Source organism: Botryllus schlosseri, chromosome 3 (assembly GCF_051294905.1).
Source record: "Botryllus schlosseri isolate E-star chromosome 3, Bs_hap1, whole genome shotgun sequence".
Taxonomy (NCBI): Eukaryota; Metazoa; Chordata; class Ascidiacea; order Stolidobranchia; family Styelidae; genus Botryllus; species Botryllus schlosseri.
In genome coordinates, this window is record NC_137238.1 from 14,136,262 (window position 1) to 14,157,985 (window position 21,724).

At 41.7% G+C, this 21,724-nt stretch overlaps 2 protein-coding genes across 2 annotated transcripts; both read right to left on the reverse strand.

The window, feature by feature from the left end:
• Positions 1-6,901: 6,901 nt before the first annotated feature.
• On the reverse strand, positions 6,902-10,260 carry LOC145435838 (uncharacterized). Its single transcript, XM_080313101.1, has 2 exons — positions 7,020-10,260; positions 6,902-6,951 (listed from the first exon to the last, which is right to left on the reverse strand). The coding sequence occupies exon 1, from the start codon at positions 10,228-10,230 to the stop codon at positions 7,408-7,410; it is 2,823 nt and encodes a 940-aa protein (XP_080169227.1). The 5' UTR covers positions 10,231-10,260; the 3' UTR covers positions 6,902-6,951; positions 7,020-7,407.
• Positions 10,261-16,804: 6,544 nt separating this feature from the next.
• LOC145435389 (uncharacterized) lies at positions 16,805-21,477 on the reverse strand. The gene is made up of 3 exons (XM_080312664.1): positions 21,227-21,477; positions 17,650-21,158; positions 16,805-16,942 (listed from the first exon to the last, which is right to left on the reverse strand). The coding sequence occupies exons 2-3, from the start codon at positions 20,956-20,958 to the stop codon at positions 16,805-16,807; spliced, it is 3,447 nt and encodes a 1,148-aa protein (XP_080168790.1). The 5' UTR covers positions 20,959-21,158; positions 21,227-21,477.
• Positions 21,478-21,724: the final 247 nt, after the last annotated feature.

The window sequence follows — 21,724 nt, forward strand, 5'->3', positions numbered from 1 at the left end:
CCAAAATATGAAGCACAATCGACATCATCTAGGACATTTTACGTGGGATCTTTTTTGACGAAAAAAGTGTTGTCTTTTCTGATTTCAACGACATGAAAAAAATTACAGTGTAGAATTATCTAGTTGTCCAAGTCTGTATCTGGGTAATGTTAATCAATTTATATTCTCACGGAAATCAAGAAAGCGTTTCCCAAAGTCTACAAACTTGGCAGATTTATAAAAAGGGATTTTGCCATCCTTCACAACGATCTGCTGCAAAATGCCCAAAATCTCGAAGTCTTCGGATATGCCAAGTCCAGGTCATAATAGCAGCTGAAAAGGTCAAGGACCATTCCGAAAACACTGCCTCCTCCCAAGCACTGGATAATCTTTCCATCAGCTACTACTCAGCCTTGATGACTTCCTGATTCGTGGCACGCAAGAATAAGGTGTGGTGGTTCCATCTTCCTGCTGCTCAAATTCAAATCGAGGGCCTCGAAAAATATAAAGAAAAATTTCAAATTTGACACGAAAACAAATATTCGAAATAGTTTATAGAATCTCATTAGATGCACTGTCTGTCATATGTAAAATTCTACCATTGCCGGTCAGATCTGTAAATTTTGGCCATTCGGACATGATTTATGTTAAAACTAGTAATAATATGGGAAGGAGTAGTTCATAGGAAACGTTTACAAAAAACCACAATATGATATCGAGATGTACAAGCATAGGTATCCGGCTCAGTGGGAATTGAAGATTTAGCACTCTATCAACAACTATTGCAAAAATACTGCATCAAATTGATATAGTGCACAACACTGAAGATAATATTACCTGGTTCAGTGAGAGTAGTGATTAGGACTTTCGAATTAAACTCACTTTCAGGTGCTATAATTTTATGTAAATCACGAACCTACTTATAAAAAAAAGTGATGGTAAAATATAATTCGGTATTATATTGAAAGTTAGCCGCAGTATTATAGATGAAGGTTGAAAGCTCGAACGCATTGCGCAATGAGTCCAACTTATTAAACTTACTTGCTGTTGTTATAGCAGTCCACCGCCACCGAAGCAAGTTATTCTCATCGCTATACTGAAGACGGCGCACGCACCGTGTTTCTTGCAAATGTCATCACTGGCGCTTATGCTCATGGTGCTTGTGGAATAAAAGCAGCCCCGAAGAGATATAATAACGACTGGTACATCAGTTTGGGGGACGATATCAACAAACCGACGATGTATGTCGTCTTCAAGGATGCCAGTGCTTATCCGACTTATCTTATGAAATATAGTTAATGCTATGGATAATATCTTTTTTCTGAATTATTGTGATGCTTAATTTAGGCTTCAATCAACGCGCAATCCATTTTCCGTTAAATGCAATTGCAATTAAGCTATGGATGTGGTACAACAGTACTGGATCGCTGCCATATAAAATTTAGAATTAATATATTCACACACCTGACGGAACAATATTAAATACCTCTGATTGAATATTCCAAAAGAAATGCGCAATTCGTTGGTTTTATACGATCAGCTGCTAGTTGTGAGGCGTCGGTTCAATTTGCCACCGATTTCGGCTCCCTTTAAGTTCAATATATAGACTTTCACTACCGAAATTCTAAACCAGTGGTTCTTAATGTTTACTGACATGGAGCGTCATTTGTGCGTCGTGCGCCAATTAGAATAACGCTACATTTTTGCCGAGGGACGAAAACCAAATCACATATCCATAGAATCTGTCATTTCGAACCCCAACCTCCTCTAGGTACGCCACTGCACTGTGCGCACGACATACAACAACATCAGTCGCGATTCGAGTGATCATCGCGCCCAATTACACCCATCCAATGATGGACAAAACGACCAATCGACCATCTCGTTACGAATCTTATGTTTGATTCGATTGTTTGCCTTCACCCCTGGGAAGCCACTGAAACTGCCAAGGGTTCCCGGAAACCCCGATTAGGTAGCACTGCTGCAGACACTGTGAATCTATTGAGAAATTGACACGTTTATTACAGCAGTAATTATGCCTTTACCGTATTCAGTTGCAAATATGTTTTTGTTTATAGATTCCGTCATTTACAACAAATCGTTAAAAGTAAGCGATGTTTTACTCGTATTACGATCACAGCGGGTCATTTACCAAGTACTTTATGAAGTACTCAAGTTGTTTTCCTCTACTTCTACTTAGTAATATTTTGTGATTAAGCTAATTAATTTTCGCTACTTTCAGTTTGTCAAGTAGTAATATTATATTCCTCCAATTAGAACGTAGTCACGAGCTCGAGGACATCATATTGTACGTGACGATAGCTTGTGAGGGTATGCAGCAGAGGCGGGAAACTTTTGCTGTCGACTGGCCGGATTCCTGAAACGATACATTAATCGCGCATTTATTTACCTATACAAGGGATAAATCTTATTTAATGTAAAAGAGAGAGAAATCAGAATGCCAGCAATCCTAATGGATAGTTTGATGGCATTGAGGGTTATGAGGGTAGACGAGAGAATTGTCAAGTATGACATATGGACGATGAACAGAGAAATAACCATGAAATGAGGCAGAAATCTCAGTTTACTGCGGCTTCGTGCCTCCTTCCAGTTGCGCCCACGCCCCCCCCCCATACGTTTGAGAACCACCGTGATATAGTGACTGCACTCGGATCGCTATATCCGCAGTTTCCCCACCCCTGGTAGATAGGCTACCACCCGTCTATAAATAATCATCCGCCGCAAATAGAGAATAAACAGTTGGTTTGTGGTACAGAACTTGAAGATAGCTTTCAATACAACATCCATTGCAGTAAATTATTTATTGAACTCGAATACTTTTCGAGTGCCTCTTTTCAAGAGTTAACGGCACACCGAAGGGATTTAAGCAGAATGAAAAGCAAAACCGGAGCGGCAAAGTATGACGCAACAATCAGAAATTACATACCATGAAGTCCGCAATGTAACAATGGCAACAATAGCAAACTTTGAACTGTACGGTACTATTATAGAATGTAAACGTGGAATGGCAGCGACCGATTTTGCAGCTTCGTTCCGCTTCGCTGAAGCTTTACTCAGACTTATTTTACGGCAGCTACTGTAGGATTTCTGGCAATCCAAAAGTTGTCTTCCAGAGCTCAGAATTTACTGAATCTGGTCTTGTTCGAAAGCTACTGTCGCACTGATTCCGAAAATGTAAGTAAACATATGATCAGGCACTGAACCGCTTAGAATTCGCCCTCCAAGTCTGAATTATCGGCATTGTCCGAACAATCGAAGAGCCGCAATGGGTCATTGTTATGGTCATTGTTTTGCGGTCATCCGATTGTTCTGAACAATGCAGATTTTAGATGTTGAGGGTGGTTTATCATCTCAGTACGGTGCTTCATCATATTTTGATTGATATTTTCGAAATCAGTGCGACAGTAGCTTTCGATCAAGACCGGATTCAGTAAATTCCGAGCTCTGGAAGACAACTTTTGGATTGCCAGAAATTCTACAGTAGCTGCGGTAAAATAAGTCTGAGTAAAGCTTCAGCGAAGCGGAACGAAGCTGCAAAATCGGTCGCTGCCATTCCACGTTTACATTCTATAGTACTATAGACGATTTCCAGCGCTCTGGCGCCAGTAGTGTATGACTGACCAAGTTCAGAACCAGCCACATTTTGCTCCCCTGACGAGGTTATTCGCCGACGTTTCTGAATACCGCGCCATTGAAATGTAAGGAAGCCGCGTATATATAAGGTGATTTAATATTAGTTTATGCTAATATCTTGTAAGAAGTTCAGCTTGGAACTGTAAAGAACGTAGTTCTTGGCTTCTTGTTGTCGCGAACAGATGCATGGCTACCGGTGTAGCCTATGCATATTCAACAGTTTTTACGTTTGTGGACACTGGACATTGAAACGTTTGCACTGAAATTCACTTGATCTTGAAATAATAGAATATTAGCAATGTACCCTCGAAGTTTCGCACGTGCGCAGTGCTTACACGGTCTCTGCGCACAGAAAATTCGAGTTGCGCACAAAAAATCTGAAGTGAGGACCATTTTTTTAGTCGTTACGCACTGTTGTCCAAGGGTCTGCGCAGTAAGTTGGTGAGTGTGCGCAGACTCGTCAAAAATTAGAGGGGACATTGATTATTAGGCTACAAAATGTTTGTAGAAAACATGGATTTCAGTATTCTCATTTTCTCAGACACAGCACCGGTACATATTAATTTACTGTGTTCGTTTATTGGCATTAATGCTGCATGAAACTTATTTGGAGATGATTACCTATCTTGATGTGGCATACCCAAAACGGCATAACAATATTGACTCCTATATGCTCATTCAATCTTTAGTTTGCAAAGAATCCAAAGATGAAGACATACATGATTGCAGCCAAGTGCCTGACAGTCAGCATTCAATGAAGCTCCATCGCATCGCAAGGCATCTCATTTTAGTAGTGAAACTATCGAATGTAAACAGTCTCTCAAGACTCTCCCGTTACAATAACAGCTGAACCCATCGACAATGGCGAACTCGAACTGAAGGACGTACATTTCACGACATAATGATCTTACTGGTCTAATAATTGATTTTCGAGCGTAAAATTGACCTGACGAACACTCTGATGAACCCAGTGGATGCTCGAAAACCACAGATCTGGGTGGAAAAACCCAGGGGTGGCCTGTCTCACTAGCTGAATCAGCTTCGGCGATGATAACAGCATTTAATCGAGACAGAATGGGGGGGGGGGGGGGGGTATCTTGGCTTGACGTGCGATGGCGCAGATACTGCCAAGACTGAGAGTCTTAGAAAACCACTTTCCCACAAGATTAAGAGATGTCTTTCAGATAGTACTGTTATGCAAACTGTTGTCAGGTATCGTACGCAGCTCATACTGTAGAATAAAATGACATTCGTGGTCCCGATATTCTTAGTTATATTTATATTCCTTCAATAAAATACTAGTTCTTTTGTGGTAACTATGTGTGACTTATTTGGTATCGATGTTGCCTTGAGACTGGTATTGAGTTGGCGAGCCCTGCTGTACGAACTGGTTGGATCTGTCTCTATGAGTAGGCTATATAGAAAAATATCCACGTCAACACAGTCTGTCAGAGATTCTCTTCACTCGTTGTTGCTCGACTGAAATCTTTTGCCACGGAAATTTAGATGGGACAGAGCGATATCTCGTATTCTGCCAGGACAGAGCCATATCTCGTATTCTGTCTGCAGCAATGCGTTAGCCAGATGTTATCATCGCGGAATTGTCTTCCATATACTTTTGTATTCCGAGAGCTCTAGTAATGTAAATCACTGACTGAGACAAGCCTGATATCAGGAAAGGAAAAGAAAAGGACGTAGTTTATTTTTGTCCTTGATGTTTTTTTGCGGCATATACATCGACTCATGATACACATACACACGATCTGCGCATATGCATATCACTATCGTGGAAATGTCTTTCGCAGACTCTTATATTCTCTGAGTGATCTAGAAATGTAAATCACAAACTACAGACATATTGACAATTTATTGCTTCGTCAAAAATAAACAAATTTGACTGGAAATCATGAAATCACATGTAAAGGTCTTATACTACTCGTCGCAACTATTGCAGTGGACTAATACAGTGCACTCATTTTTATAGAGGATATAGCTCAGTGGAGGTAACAGAAGAAGAAACACAAATAGGAGTCGAGGCAATAATAATATGCAGATTGTCATAATAATATGATGTTTATGATAGAAGTATGTGGAAATAAATGTTATAAATAACAAGTTTCTCACAAATATGCCAATGTTAGACAAACCTTAAATAAAATCCTTTCCACAGTAACCTCTCCTATGTTCCAACGAAATACAATCTTTCTATATAGCTTCTTGTCCTTTGCGATGGAAGCTATGCCGGTACCATTCACCACTCTCTCATTACTGCATAATGCACGTAAGGACGCAACAATGAGGGTGTGAGACACCACTCGGCTTCGTTTTTACATGCTATATGCAGGCACCGGCACATATAGATCTACAACTATAATGACCTACGTTACGCCCCTTCAAAACTCATCAAAAGTGATGGGGTATCAAAACCTCCGATCCGACATCTGGCCAGCCTTTCGTAACAATGGCGCCACCCATGCGCAGCCAGTGGAAATCGTCTATAGTAACATAGCAGTTGGAAACTAAACAATAAAAAACACGAATTAGAACGCACTAATGGGAAATTTGTAAGTTGTACAGAAAATCTTTTTGTCTACATAAAATAGGCTTGGTCAATTGGATGATTGTTGATTCTAAGACTTTCAAATGAAAATGCGCATGTGGTGTATACAACCAGATCACTTCTGCCAAACTTCCGAAAGGATGTACTTCATGCTGTAAATGCAAGTAACGTCGTCTACGAATTTAAGTGCCACTGTGATAGTAGGTATGTGGGACGTACATCACAAAGATTGTTTGAACGGATAACGCAGCACGTTCCCAAATTGATTCGCTCAAAAACTTGCGCAAATGACCGTACGAAGTTCGCACGCCAATGCAAATTAGCCGCAAAAACTGACTGTTATGACGATTATCAAGCATATACTTGATACTTCGTCAATTGGCCAACATTTAAGTGAGAACCTTTCTTGCGCTCAAAACTATAATGACCAAATGTTTACTGTCATTGCGCGAGGTTGATCCTTGTTTCATTTGAAAGTCTCAGAATCAACAATCATCCAATTGACCAAGCCTATTTTATATAGACAAAAATATTTTCTGTATAACCTACAAATTTCCCATTAGTGCGTTCTAATTTGTGTTTGTTATTGTTTAGTTTCCAACTGCTATGTTACTATAGTACCGTATGTAACCGCGAAAGAGGGGTGGAATCTTCCACGTATACACAGTAGAGATATAACTGTCCTATCCAACACCCCAAGATGACGCGTTTCTGCCTGCTTCGTTGGTTTTTATTTTATACAGACGAAAAACGGTTTTCTGAAAGCATTAATACACAGCGAATTAACACAAATTGTTTAGTACCGGATAAATCAATATATACTTACTTGACGGTGTTTCCTTGAGGACAGTTACAAATTTCGAATCAGACTATTCATAATAATTATTTTAGGATCTATAAAAATTGCGAGGTAAATACGATTGAATAAGATTGATAGTCGAAATATTAGCAACTGATACAAAGCAGGCAACGAGGGCGAAACTGAACGGCAGTGAACTATATAACAGTTACGTCACAAAGGTCGTACAAGGTTTATTGAACCGTGATGTTTATGGCTCTTGAAGTCTGAAATCGCGACTTCATCCTGGCCCTTTAAAAATTGAAAATTTGAATTTATGCAAGTTTGGCAATTTTTACACAACTGCAAATTCACAATAAAAACACAAAGAAACGAAAGGTTACAATACTCAAAAAACTGTAACAAGTTTCAGCTCTCAACAGTCACGAGCTTCACAGAGAAGCACCAATTTGTTTATGGGTCGTTTCAAAATATTCGTTTTGGTAAACACTCTCGCGCTTCTCACCAACCCAGACTTGTCAGGTAGGGTCTCAATCACACGACCTAGCAACCACATGGTACGAGGTAGGTTTTGATCCGACACAAGCACAACTTCACCTACAGTGATATTTCTTTTCTTTTCATTCCATTTTTGGCGAATCTGAAGTAGTGGAAGGTATTGTTTCCTCCACCTTGTCCAAAAAAGATCAGCCAAGTACTGGACTTGTCTCCATCTTTTTCGAGAGTAAACATCTTTGATATTGAACACACCAGGTGGTAGCATGGGTTTATCTTTCAACAACAATAGACTGTTAGGGGTTATTGGGGTCAAATCATGAGGATCACTAGACACGGTTGAAATGGGGCGATTATTCATAATTGATTCACATTCGCACATCAATGTTAATAGAGATTCATCAGACAACATTTGTTCATCACACAAAGCACCCAAAATCTTTCGCACTGTTCGATTTTGTCTTTCAAATACACCACCATGATTGGATGCACAAGGGGTCTGAAAGAACCAAGTTATTTGTTTTTGCACCAAAAAATCTTGTATTTTTGTTTGATTCCAAGTTAAAATGTTTTGTCTCAACTCCTTCTCACCTGATGTGAAGTTGCTGCCATTATCTGACCGTATCAAACTGATTTGTCCACGGCGTGCAATGCAGCGACGCAGTGCCATAATGAAAGAATCAGTGTCCAAACTATTCGCAATTTCAATATGGACAGCGCGAGTGGTTAGGCAAGTGAACAAAACGCCATATCGTTTCAATTCAGATCTACCACGCTTTACCAAAAACGGACCAAAACAGTCAACCGCAACTGCGTGGAACGGCGGATCATTCGGAGTTAATCTATCAGATGGTAGATCAGACATTTGTTGAGATTCTGGTTTTCGTTGACGTTTCCTACATGAGACACAATTTTTCAGAACGGATCGTACTTTGGAATTGATTGTGACAATCCAAAATCTTTCTCTGACTTGGGCTATAACATATTCCCGGCCACTATGGCCACATGAAACATGAGCATCTCGAATGACCAATTCTGCAATTGGACTCTTTTTTGGGATGATTATCGGATGTTTTGAGTCGTAACCAATAGGAGCATTTTGATTTCTGCCTCCAACCCGGAGGGTCCCATTATCCAGAAATGGTAGCAATTTGTAGATCGGGCTGGATCTTTTGATTTGTTCATCAGTCTTCAGTCTTTCTATTTCTTCAGAGAAGTGCTTTGTTTGCTCATGACGTATAAGCATTTCTTCAGCAGCTTTAACTTCGGTTAAAGTCAATGCCTTGTTTGTCAGCTTTGCATTTGGTTGTTTGTTTCTCGCTTTGGCAAGAAGATTATTTTTGAAGCGCAAGACCCATGCCAGCACCCTTTTCAGTCGAGTCCAGCATGAGATCTTGGAGATGAGTTCATCAAGAACAGAATTTGGAGTGGTAATTGTAAGAAAACACAATTTGTTTGGCTTTTTGATTTCAGGGTCATCACAAGATAACTCCTCTAGAAATGTTGGTTGTTGAGGCCACTCCGAGGAATCTTTCCACAAGAATTCTGGACCGAATTTCCACATGTCGCAAGTCAAGAATTCAGAAACAGTCTGGCCCCGAGAAGCAATATCAGCAGGGTTTTGTTTTGAAGGTACATATCTCCAGTCTGATAATTCTGAAGACTCTTTGATCATATTGATTCTGTTCGCAACAAAGGTTTTGAAAGCTTTGTCTTTGTTTGTGAGATATCGCAAAACAGTTGTGCTGTCAGTCCAGAAGTATGAATCGTCAATAGGCAGGTCCAGCTCTTTTAGCAGAAATTTGTTATTACTGGCAGATATTGTTGCAGCGCACAACTCCATTCTCGGAATGGTAGAACCTTTGATGGGGGCGAGTCTTGTTTTTCCACAAACAAAAGAACAGTGAATCTCCCCTGCATCATTCACATATCTCAGATAAGATACTGCACCATAGCACAACTCGGAGGCATCTGAGAAGTGGTGAAGTTCGATTCTTGTCACCTGTCCAAACTTTGACGGTTTGAAACATCTTGGAATCGTAAAGTTTTCAAGCTTCTGTAGTTGAGATAACCAGTCGCACCAAATCTTTCTGGCTTCTTCAGGTAACGGGTCATCCCAATTGTAACTATTTTTGCATAAGTGCTGCATCAATACCTTCATTGGTTGCACTATAGTTTGCGCCATTCCCAGCGGATCAAAAATTGAGTTCACGATACTCAGAATTCCTCTTCTGGTACAGGGTTTGTGTTTTTCTTTGACGCGGAAGCACCACGAATCATCTTCTATATTCCAGGCAAGCCCCAATGTCTTCTCTATCGGTAGCTCATCAGTTAACAAGTCAATATTTTTCAGGTTTTTGGCTCTGTTTGATTCTGGTATTGCTGCCAGTACTTCTCTGCAATTGCTTGCCCATTTTGTCAGTTCAAATCCACCTTTGCTTAGCAGAGAGCTGACATCTTCCACACGACGAATTGCAGCAGGAGTATCCTCACAGGAATCAAGAAAATCATCAACGTAGAAGTTCTTTCGAACCGCATTTATGACATCAATGTCATAGGCATTTTTGTTGTCTTCAGCGACAGTTCGTAGAGCAAAATTGGCACAGCTAGGGCTGCTCACAGTCCCAAATAAAAACACAGTCATGCGGTACGTTTCAAGTTGTTGGTTTGGGTCATTATCCTTCCACCACAGGAAGCGTAACAGGTCTCTATCAGATTCATCAACCTTAACCTGGTGGAACATTGATCGAATGTCACCTTGGATCGCAACTTCATTTCTCGCATTCCGATCCGACCTTCGTCGAGTGAGGACGTCTCGAGGTAGCTCTGATTAATGCACGGGGTTGGCGCTCGACTTGAATAATCAGCGGTGAGATCGTTTCATTGTACTATAGTTTAGTACGCAGTGAAGTGTAGAACAGTACTATTCATACAGATGTTACGTATGCCGAATAGATAGATAGGTCAATATACATAGAGGGTCCAAGAGGTAGCTCCCTCTCTACCACAGCGTGGTAAATGGAGGGCATACAACATACGAGGGTAAAGCGCAAACTGACCGATCCTATATCATCGGATAGCGACGAGCCTAGTGCTGGCGTTAGTGACCGGCTTCAACCGAGTGTGAGCAAAATCCCCGCTCGAAATTATGCAGTAGCGGATGAGAATTCTGTACTACAAACTAGCACTACTAATGTTAATGCAAATATTGTTTGTTCTCCCACGTCCGGGAGTGTCTCCCGACCTCCTGCAAACACAGTTTCTCCGCCAGCGGCACAAACTAGCATTGTTTCCGATAACAACGAAAATAACATAGATATGAAAGTGGTGATTTCAGGACAACAAAGGTCTATTCTGCGCTATCACCCAACAGTGGTGAACAGGGCGTTGTCCGCGTTGATCACCAATTATCAAGACATCAAACCTCTTCACAAATCCGGTTCTTTGCTCATCACCTGCCACAATCACAAGCAGGTTACGCAGTTGTTGTCATGCGGTAGTCTAAGCGACCCAGTGACGCATACCGATATCCCAATCGAAACGTCGAAATTTACACCGAGGCCGTTCGCCAGCAGAGCCGTTATTACGGGTGTTCCGTTAGACGTAACGGACGCCGAGTTGTTGGACAGCTTCGCCACCTATCATGTAACTTACGCCAAGCGACTCAAGAAGAGAAGGCCAGAAGACGGAGTCTCCGACAGCCTCTCGGTGTTACTTTGTTTTAGTACCAGGGAAGTGCCAGAATTCATTTCATTCGGATATCTTCGCTTTAGGACAAAACATTATAATCCACCCCCGACTAGGTGCTTTAAATGTAACCGCTTCGGTCACACCGCGAATTCGTGCCGCGGTAAACTTACTTGCGCGAAATGCAGCAGTCGTGACCACGAATACAAGGATTGCCCTAACTTGAAAAAATGCGTTAATTGTAACCAACCGCATAGCGCTGGGTATGGAGGATGCCCCGTCTACAAAGAGGAAGCTAAAATTCAAATTGTTAAAGAACGCACAAACGTGTCTTTCACAGAGGCGAAGGAAATCGTACGATCTCGAACCCCTGAAACCTCTCAGACCACTTCTGCTAAGACACTGTATTCCGAAGTGCATCATCGTCGTAAAACTACAGCCCGGTCTTCAACAAACAATAAGAAACCAAGTTGTTATACTACACCTGCCCCAAACGACGGCGACCTTAGATATCTGCCAAACTCAACTGTCGTCCCCAGCCAAATTAGTGAAGATCGACAGAAACAAACCACATCCATGTCCAGCTTGAATATCAACCCAATACAGCTATTGGCGCTTGTTGCGGAGGTTGTACAGCTAACGGTATCAGCATACAAAACTGGAAACAGCAACATCTTCGACATCGTGGCTAAGGCATCGAGTAAATACTTCGGCTACTCTGTAGAATCCGATCTATTGCAGCAAGCATCAAACACATCAGATCCCTCCGCCGATAAATCTTCTCCGGTCTCGCAAGGCAGCAAAGTTCAATAGAACACTCTCGATTCTCCAATGGAACTGTCGCGGCATATATAGAAAATTGAACGAGTTCAAACAATTTGTATCCACCCTAACCATTAAACCGGATGTTATACTTATTCAAGAGACGCACCTCGTTGCAAAATACTCCCCGAAGCTACGGGGATACCATCTGTATCGACGAGATAAGACATAACACTCCGGTGGCCTCGCCACATTTGTGCACGAGTCATTGTCATCCTCGATTTGCTATGGTTTTCAATCGGTGTGTTTTGAAATGTTATGCGTCAACGTTAGCGGAATAAACATTTGTAACGTTTATATGGCCCCCGACGTTGTTATCGGCAGCAACGATCTTGCATGCCTTCGTCACTTTTCTTCTCGGTCACTCATTTGCGGCGATTTCAATGCCCACCACCTACACTGGAGCCACTGCTCGAACGCAAGAGGCAAAGCGATCTACGATTATCTCGATCAACACAACTTGTTTCTGCTGAACTCATCCCAGCCCACTCGTTTGAACATCTCCACAACGGCTGCTATAGGATTGCAGAAGCGAGACATAGCAATGCAAAGTTTTCACCTATATGAAAGGAGGGCATATTGAGAAAGCCTACGATGCGTTGTAGTATAATTTCTTGTCTGGCTGTCATCAATTACCGCCTCAATTCAAGCGTTTATCAAAATACTTGAAGGACATCGATATTGCAAAATGTCCTAGCTAGATGATCACCGATCAGTTCAGTATTTTTATAATTGCAACTGTTTTATTTGCATGCGCACGTACCAATATTAATTGAATCATTTGCTGGCCGCCGCTTATTTCAATTATGAAGTCGCGCGCAATTTGTGTTTGTAGTTGTACTAGGCCGAACACATTTTCATGATATCAAAATCTCGTGCTGTTTCGACATGACGGAAAGTGCAATAAAATATAACTACTCTGACAGACTCTTTTGGACTTGACCCTAGCCTCTAGTGATATTGCCGCGCGATGCAACACTTCCGTTTCCGACGCCCTAATAGGAAGCGATCATTTTGTTATCTTTACGACAATCAATGACAGAATAACTCGCTCCTCGCCTAGACCCCAGAAGTGGTTGCTTGGGAAAGCTGATTGGGAGAGGTTCTCAATCTGTGTCGACGATTCGCTGTCGGGTGTACCCGAGGATGATGTGGAAACATTAAATTCCACTTTTGTCGACGCTTTAAAGCGCGCAGCCACCGAAACCATTCCGCGTTCTAAATCCACAGAAAAGATCCCGGTACCGTGGTGGACATCGGAATGCGCTCACGCCATCCGCCGCAAAAGAGCAGCTTTCAAAATGATGAAACGTAGTTTCACCCCACGTGACGTCATAGAATATAAAAAACGCCGCTCCGAATGTCGCCGAACTATATTGCGATCAAAACGCTCAAGTTGGGAACGTTTCTGCGATACCCTCAACAGTCATTCGGGAATGGCGAAGGTCTGGAAAACGATTGGTTCGATTTCGGGTAAATACAGCTCCATGTCTATACCATCCCTTATCTCGAATAACAGTAACGCCATCGGCGACTTGAGCAAGGCAAATATGCTGGCATCGACTTTCGCTTCTGTTAGCAGCTCCGAAAACTACGACCCTGACTTCCTGCTCACGAAAAGCGATTTCGAAAAATCACACCCCATCAGCGACATGGTTAATGAAAATAATCCAAATAGTCCCCTCGATAGACCATTTACACTACAAGAATTTAATGTTGCATTACGGTCACGCAAAAGCACGGCACCCGGAGATGACTCCATCTGCTATGAAATGATCAAACGTCTATCATCAGCTGCGGCTGTCAAGCTTCTTGCCCTGATAAATAGCTCTTGGGGAACTGGATGCGTTCCGGGGGCCTGGAAGCACTCCATCGTCATCCCAATCTTGAAAACAGGCAAGGAGTCAACTAGACCGGAGTCCTATCGCTCCATCTCACTCACAAGTCACATCTGTAAAATCATGGAAACTATGGTCACAAACCGATTACGATGGTTCTTGGAATCCAAGAATCTGCTAGTCAGTGGTTCTCAACCTTTTTGGCTTCGCGGACCCCTTTTGACCGTCACGGACCCTCGCGGACCCCCTCAAGTTTTAGTTCAATTTTAGCTCTATTATGGTGCAACCTCTATCTGTCTTGTGCAAATATGAGCTGTAAGCTCGTGATAAACAGCAAAATCATGATTTTTCTTGAAAATAACATCATACTATTTATGTAGAAATTGGTAGACTTTTATTATTTCAAAGCTAATTTTGCAAACCATTTTCGCAAAGATAGATGAAGGCTAAGGCAGTATTAACGCAAAACGCTTTCGACGATACTTTTGGTGTGATCGCAACATTTATGGCACCAAAATGAAGAAACATATATTTTATGAACATATCACGTCCAGCATCTAGCGCAGGGACGGGCAACATACGGACCGCGGGCCGGATTCGGCCCGCAGAGAGTTTCTACCGTCAAAGTGAAATCCTAATCTAATAGCATAGACAAATTTTATGCGCCAAATAATGGAACCAAGTTTTCCAACCTGAGAAAGACTGTCATGACTGTTCGGGTTCACATATTTATTTACGAGCAAACATTTTCGACCATGAACAATTGAACATTAATAAGACAAGGCTGCATACCAATATAGCTGGTGATATAAATTTCAGGGCTGGAGCGTAATGCTTTGATAGCAACGTAACACTCCTTGCTCATCAAAAAATCAGCTTTGTCGATAGGGCATCCGCAATAAGAATGCGCTAAATCTGATAGCCGAGCTTTAAGACCAGGTATACCGTCGTCCGATTTATGACGAGTGTCAGCCGAAAATATTCGGGTTCATTTCAATATGAATATACTATTCAATTGTTTATCGAAGATTCTGTACCTCAAAGAAGCTGTTCAATTGGTGGTTATGTGTATCACAGGATAAAATGGATTTCGTGGCGAGGTTTCAATCCCTGCATTGGGACAAATTAGGGAAATACTTCGAAATTTTTATTTCAAACGACTGTTCACTAATTTGATGAAACTGACAACTTCAAGTCGAGAAGACATTACGAAGCCACCCAGATTGACGTTACTATCTCCATATTTTTATTTTTTCAACAAACCCCAACAAAACGTCTCTAAACAGCAATATGTTTGTATCAGCAGGTTATTGGAAAATTGGCAATGAAAATGAATTTCCACACTACGATAGTTCATGTCACACGATTATTATGATGATATGAGTCATGAGGTTTTAGCAGCTGTGGTGCGAAACTGTCTCATGCTTTCTCAATTCAAAAAATAAAATAAAAATTACGTTATCAACCATTTTAAAAATTTAGAGGTCTCGCGGACCCCTAGGGGTCCGCGGACCCCCGGTTGAGAACCGCTGTGCTAGATAGATGTCAATCGGGTTTTCGCCATGGTCGCAGCACGCTCGACCATATTCTGAGAGTCCATGACACTGTTTATAAAGCGTTACATAAAAAACGATCGGTGGCGGCAGTTTTTCTTGATATAGAACGAGCATACGACATGGTTTGGCGAACTGGCCTCATCCACAAGCTTTCACAAATGGGGGTAAAAGGAAACATGCTTAGGTGGATCTCAGAATTTCTAAAAAACAGAACCTTCCAAGTCCGCGTTGGTAGCTCGTTGTCGCGATATCACATTCTAGAAAATGGTTTACCCCAAGGTTGCGTTATTTCGCCATTACTCTTCTCCGTGATGATTAATGACCTTCCTACAGTTATTCAGTGTGAGCATGCATTATTCGCGGACGATTGCGCTATATGGGAAAGTGGATTATCCGTGGAATCCAACATCTCTGCGGTCCAGTTAGCTCTAACATCGATTCAACTGTGGTGTGAACAGTGGGGTTTCAAAATATCGCACACGAAATCGGTGGCGATGCTATTCACAAAAAAGCGATCATTGCCATCCGTGTCTCTACGCATCGGCGACACGCAACTCAGCTTTGTAGACAATTTTAAATATCTTGGGGTTGTTTTTGATAAATTGTTATCATATAAATGCCATATAGAGTATCTCGAGAAGAAATGTAGCAACAGATTGAACGTTTTGCGTCTTCTGACTGGAACCTCGTGGGGCGCTGGCAAGAGTTCGCTACTGAAAATCTATAGGACAATGATACGATCACTTACCGATTATGGAATGCCAGCATACTTCTTCGCCCCGAAATCCCACCTGATGAAGGTGGAGAAAATCCAAAACAAGGCACTTCGAATTATCTGCGGAGCTATGCATAGTACACCGATTTGCGCATTGCAAGCATCCTGTTGCGAAATGCCTCCGCACATTCGCCATAGGTACCTAAGCCTAAACTACCGATGTCTTCTGCTTAGTCATCCAGCGAGCAGTCACTCATCTCGGGACATCATCGAAGACTCGTGGCATGAAATATATCGTGTTATTAATCCGAGATTCAATACTTTTAACACGCTAACGAAGGCAGCTTGTTTTGAAAACATGGTGATCGAGCGATTCGATTCCCCTTCCCATCCGTGGGATTTACCGATTCCATGCGTTGATATCGACCTTTCTAGGTTAGTCTCGAAACAGGACGTACCCCAGTACATCAAATGTAGATGTCTCGACTTTATATTTGAAAGATACGACGAACACGTCCATATATTTACTGATGGTTCAAAGACTGAATATGGTGCTGGACTTGGGGTCTACATCCCAGAATATTCGTATTGCTATAATCGGGCTTGCCCGACTCTATTTTCCTCATTCTCAGCCGAATTGGAAGTTATAGTCTTCGCGCTGATGTGGATATTACAACACAGCAGTTCCACGAATCGACGCTATGTGATCTTTTCCGACTGCCTGGCAGCCCTGCGGGCGTTGTCATCCCCGCATACTCGTAAGCCGCATAAGGAAATCTCTCTCTCATTTGATATTCTTTCACAGATAAAGACCACGGGTGGCATGGTAACATTTGCCTGGATACCAGGTCATGCCGGAATAGAGGGCAACGAGAAGGCTGACCAACTGGCTCGTGCTGCATCAAGTCAATCGCGGGAACCCGGTATCGATATCCCAACCGTAACATTATCAGAGGCAAAAGCGGTCACCCGTCAGCTCTGCAGAGACCAATGGCAGGCCGACTTCACTGCAGAGGAGAGAGGGCACCACTATCGGATGTTGCGACCATCTGTAGAAACAGAGGCGCCATATTCCTGCCGAAATCGCCTATTTGAAAGAATCCTGTTTCGCCTCCAAACCGGTCACTGTCGCCTGGCGGCTCACCTATTCAAAATAGGTTGCGCCGACTCCCCCCTATGTAATGTGTGTTACGTACCCGAAACGGTTGACCACATACTCCTGCATTGCGAAAAATATGACTTTCACCGAACATTTCTTGCCGACGCATGTACCACGCTCAATGTACCGCTTACTTTAACCAATTTACTTACTATGCCGCAATTAATTACGCCGGTCGCCGAGTTTATTATCGCATGTAACTTGTATATATAGTTTGAAATTTATTATAAGCCTATGACCCAGAGCACCAAAACTCGATCCTTGATCACATATTTTGTCCGTGGTGCACAAGGCCGGAAACGGCGACACGCGCCACTTAAAACTCATCATTAATAATAATAATAATAATAACTTCATTTCTGCGAAAGCGCGATAAAACACCAACAAGGTTGTTTGTTAGGTCTGGCCCCTGTAACAGAAGGTCGTTCAACGCCAGGTTATTGAATTTCGCAGATGCATCGAAAACAACGCGGATAGTCTTCTTTTCAGGGTGATACACACCGTGATGGCTCAGGTACCAGGTTTTACCAACTGGCCCATCATTGTGAACCTTCTCGGCATATCCATTTGTGATCATGTCAGACATGAAAACTTTGTATTCATCGAAGAACTTTGGATCCTTTTGGAATCTTTTCTGCAGATAATTGATTCTTTGTTTTGCTTGATGTTTGTTGTCGGGCAGTGTTAAATCCGGATGTTTCAATGGTAATTCCATTTGGTAGTGCCCGTTCGAGTCAAGTAGGATTGTCGATGACACCTTTTCCATAAATAGTTTATCATTTACAGAGAGTTCAGTTTTGTCATTTGCTATGGAATTGACATCATCGTGACACATCCTGCACAAAGGGTTTGGATTGGTTTGAATGAAATATTGGTGAGGTTTGAAAGGTTCGGATTGTTTTGGGCATGTAAACATCCATCCGATGGCACTTTTCACTGCGAAGTAATCCTCAGGTCCATATATAGTTTCCAGAGGCTTATGAATTTTGGGGTTGTTTTTACCAATCAGCAGACCTACGTCTCCAGAAAGATCTGGGATTGGAATGTCTTGAAATTGTTGAAATTGATGTACATCACTTTGTGTTGGCCGCAGGTCGTTGTCCAGAGCGATTTTCTCTGTAGATATCAGTGACTTCAGAGGTACGTATTCTGATCCCTCGTAGTCAGAAATCTCTAAACCACGAACAATGGTTGACTTCTTGGTATTTTTAGATGGTTCGATTGTTTGGAAAGTTACGTTTCGCTCGGGCCCAGCGAGACCGAGTAATTTCACGAGTTCTTCAGATATGAATGAACAATTGCTTGCATTATCAATCAATGCCAAGGTGACGATGTATTTGTCAGTGCCAACGATCCGTAGTCTTGCCAGAACTACATTCAAAGTCACACATTCATCATCATCATATTCATTGTCATCGCAGGAAGCACTGAAGAAAGAGGTAGCTTCTTTTGAATCAGAAATTTTGCCTTGGCCTTCAATTTGTTCATTTGCCGAATCCAAGGTTTTGTTAGCAACCTCTTTTATCTTTTCTTCAGGTGGGTGAAGAAGTGTTGTATGATTGCCTTTGCAACCAGGCCTTATACAAGCTTGAATGCGTTTGCATGCTTTTCCAAAGTGTCCCGACTTTAGACACTTTAAGCAGAGCCCTTTGGTTTTGACGAATTCGCTGCGATCAAGATACTGCATTTTGCGGAACTGGGTACATTGATTCAAGAAATGCTTTTCGTTGCACATGAAGCAAAGTTCCAATGTTGGAGTCACAACTTGTGTGCTGAATGATGCCTTGGGCTTGCCAGCTTTGAATACACCCGTAACTTGCTTCTTGGATATTTCATGATTAGGGTTGGTATATTTACTAGTGATTTCTCTAATTTTCTGGCGAACATAGTCATTTACATGTTCAACAGTCAGTTCGGTTTTCAGGTCAAAAGTGACCTCTGCCACTAAGGTTCTCCAACCAGGCTGCCAGGAAGGGGGAAGTCTCTCGGCAATTTGTTCAACCATAGAGCGTGAAACATCACGAATTCTTCCAAATTTGGTTAACTTATTTGTGCAGGCGGTTAACGATGCATGAAATAAGAGGAGAGAATCGTTGTCACCTTCTACGAGTTTCGAGCCATTTATAACAGTGTTTATGTAGCGGTCACTTATTTGGAACGGTTGACCAAAATTGTCTCTCAATACTGCAAGAGCTTCATCAAAGCAGTTTTCCATATCCTCACAAGCTTTAACAAAAGTATTGGCAATACCACGGGTATATTGCAAAAGATGCATCAACTTCTGCTTTTGCGACCATGGTTGACGATTCAAAGTAGCATTTATCATTTCCTTGAATGTATCAAATTCAATTGGGTCGCCACTAAAACATTTTGGTTCCAACTTTAATGGAACAATTTGATCACTGGATTTAACCTGGTGAATGACATACGGATTCTCACATTGAATCAAGTTTGTCGGTTGGTTAGGCTTTACAATGAGATCAGAGTTTGCAGTTGTTTGAACTGCGCAGCCTGCTGTTGCTGCCTGATTTGAATAAGCTGGCACAAAGGGTTGTACGCTACCAGATGCAAAGGAACTAGGCAAATTAGGAGTTATTTGTGTATCAATCATGGGAGGTGCTACAACAAGGCGACTATTTTCGTCATCAATTACAGGCGATTGATTTTTGGGTGCAATGCATGCGTTCAAACGAGCAGTCACACAGTTACTGTTAGATCTTTCACGCACACAAACATTCTCATTCATAGCATTAGACATTTGGCGAGAACTGTGAGACATGATATTAAAAGGAATAGCCACACCTGCGTATGATGTATTCGAAGATATCGGTGGAGTTACATTTGGAGCAACACTTGCAGACGCTTCAGCAATTGAAGTTATTACATTGTTCGTAGGTTGAATAGTTGCACTGGCTAGTTGTAGTTGCTGTTCCGGAACAATGCTTCCTTGAGGAGCCAGGCTCCTGTTTTCAGATGGCTGCAGTTCTGCCGCTGTCAGTTGAGGTGAACTTTGCGTTGATACACCCCGTCTAGTGAGTTCTAGTTCTAGTTCACATGTATTTTGCAAATGTTCTCGTCTTACACGGCGAGCTGTTTCGTCAGCGTTTTGCTGCATCCTCTGTTTAATCATTTCACATTGTTGATTTTGCCGTCTTTGTAGTTCTTGTTCTTCTTCCTCCAACTTCCTCTGTTCTTCCTCCAACTTCCTCTTTTCTTCGTCTAGTTTCTTTCGTAGAACTTCTGCTAACTTCTTTTTTTGTTCTTGTAGATTGGCTCGGGCCAAAGCAGTTTGATTTTGAATTGATTGTATTTCAGTGTTCAATGAAGCCTGAATATCTTCAATATCCTGTTTTGCTCGTGCAGAGCTTATTTCTTGCAGTTTCCGGTGATAATTTACGACATTTTCAACATTCATTCCACTATAGCGAGATTTAGTTGAATGATTTGATGTAGAAGTACCGGTACCTGTTGATGATCGATGACTTGAACTTGATTTGCTCGAACTTTTTGCTTTCAAGAATTTGTGCTCTAAAGCCTTTGACATGGATCTCGTTTGAACTGATGATTTATTTGATCTGGCACCATGAGACCTTGAAGACTTTGGTTTGTCTTTTGTTTTGGTGACTTTGTTGTCTTCGTCGCATCTCGGTGTAACATCCAGATCAGGATCTTTGGTTTGGTTGTTGGAATCCATGACAATGACAGTTGAGTTTTCTTTGTTGATTGGTGCACTTGTTGAATGGATGCGTCAAAAAACTTTATGTAACCGCGAAAGAGGGGTGGAATCTTCCACGTATACACAGTAGAGATATAACTGTCCTATCCAACACCCCAAGATGACGCGTTTCTGCCTGCTTCGTTGGTTTTTATTTTATACAGACGAAAAACGGTTTTCTGAAAGCATTAATACACAGCGAATTAACACAAATTGTTTAGTACCGGATAAATCAATATATACTTACTTGACGGTGTTTCCTTGAGGACAGTTACAAATTTCGAATCAGACTATTCATAATAATTATTTTAGGATCTATAAAAATTGCGAGGTAAATACGATTGAATAAGATTGATAGTCGAAATATTAGCAACTGATACAAAGCAGGCAACGAGGGCGAAACTGAACGGCAGTGAACTATATAACAGTTACGTCACAAAGGTCATACAAGGTTTATTGAACCGTGATGTTTATGGCTCTTGAAGTCTGAAATCGCGACTTCACCTTACAGTTCAAAGTTTGTTATTGTTGCCATTGTTACATTGCGGACTTCATGGTATGTAATTTCTGATTGTTGCGTCATACTTTACCGTTCTAGTTTAGCTTTTCATTCTGCTTAAATTCCTTCAGTGTGCCGGTAACTCTTGAAAAGAGGCACCCGAAAAGTCTTCGAGTTCAATAAATAATTTACTGCAATGGATGTTGTATTGAAAAATAGAGAATAGGATAATAAACCTCAGATAAT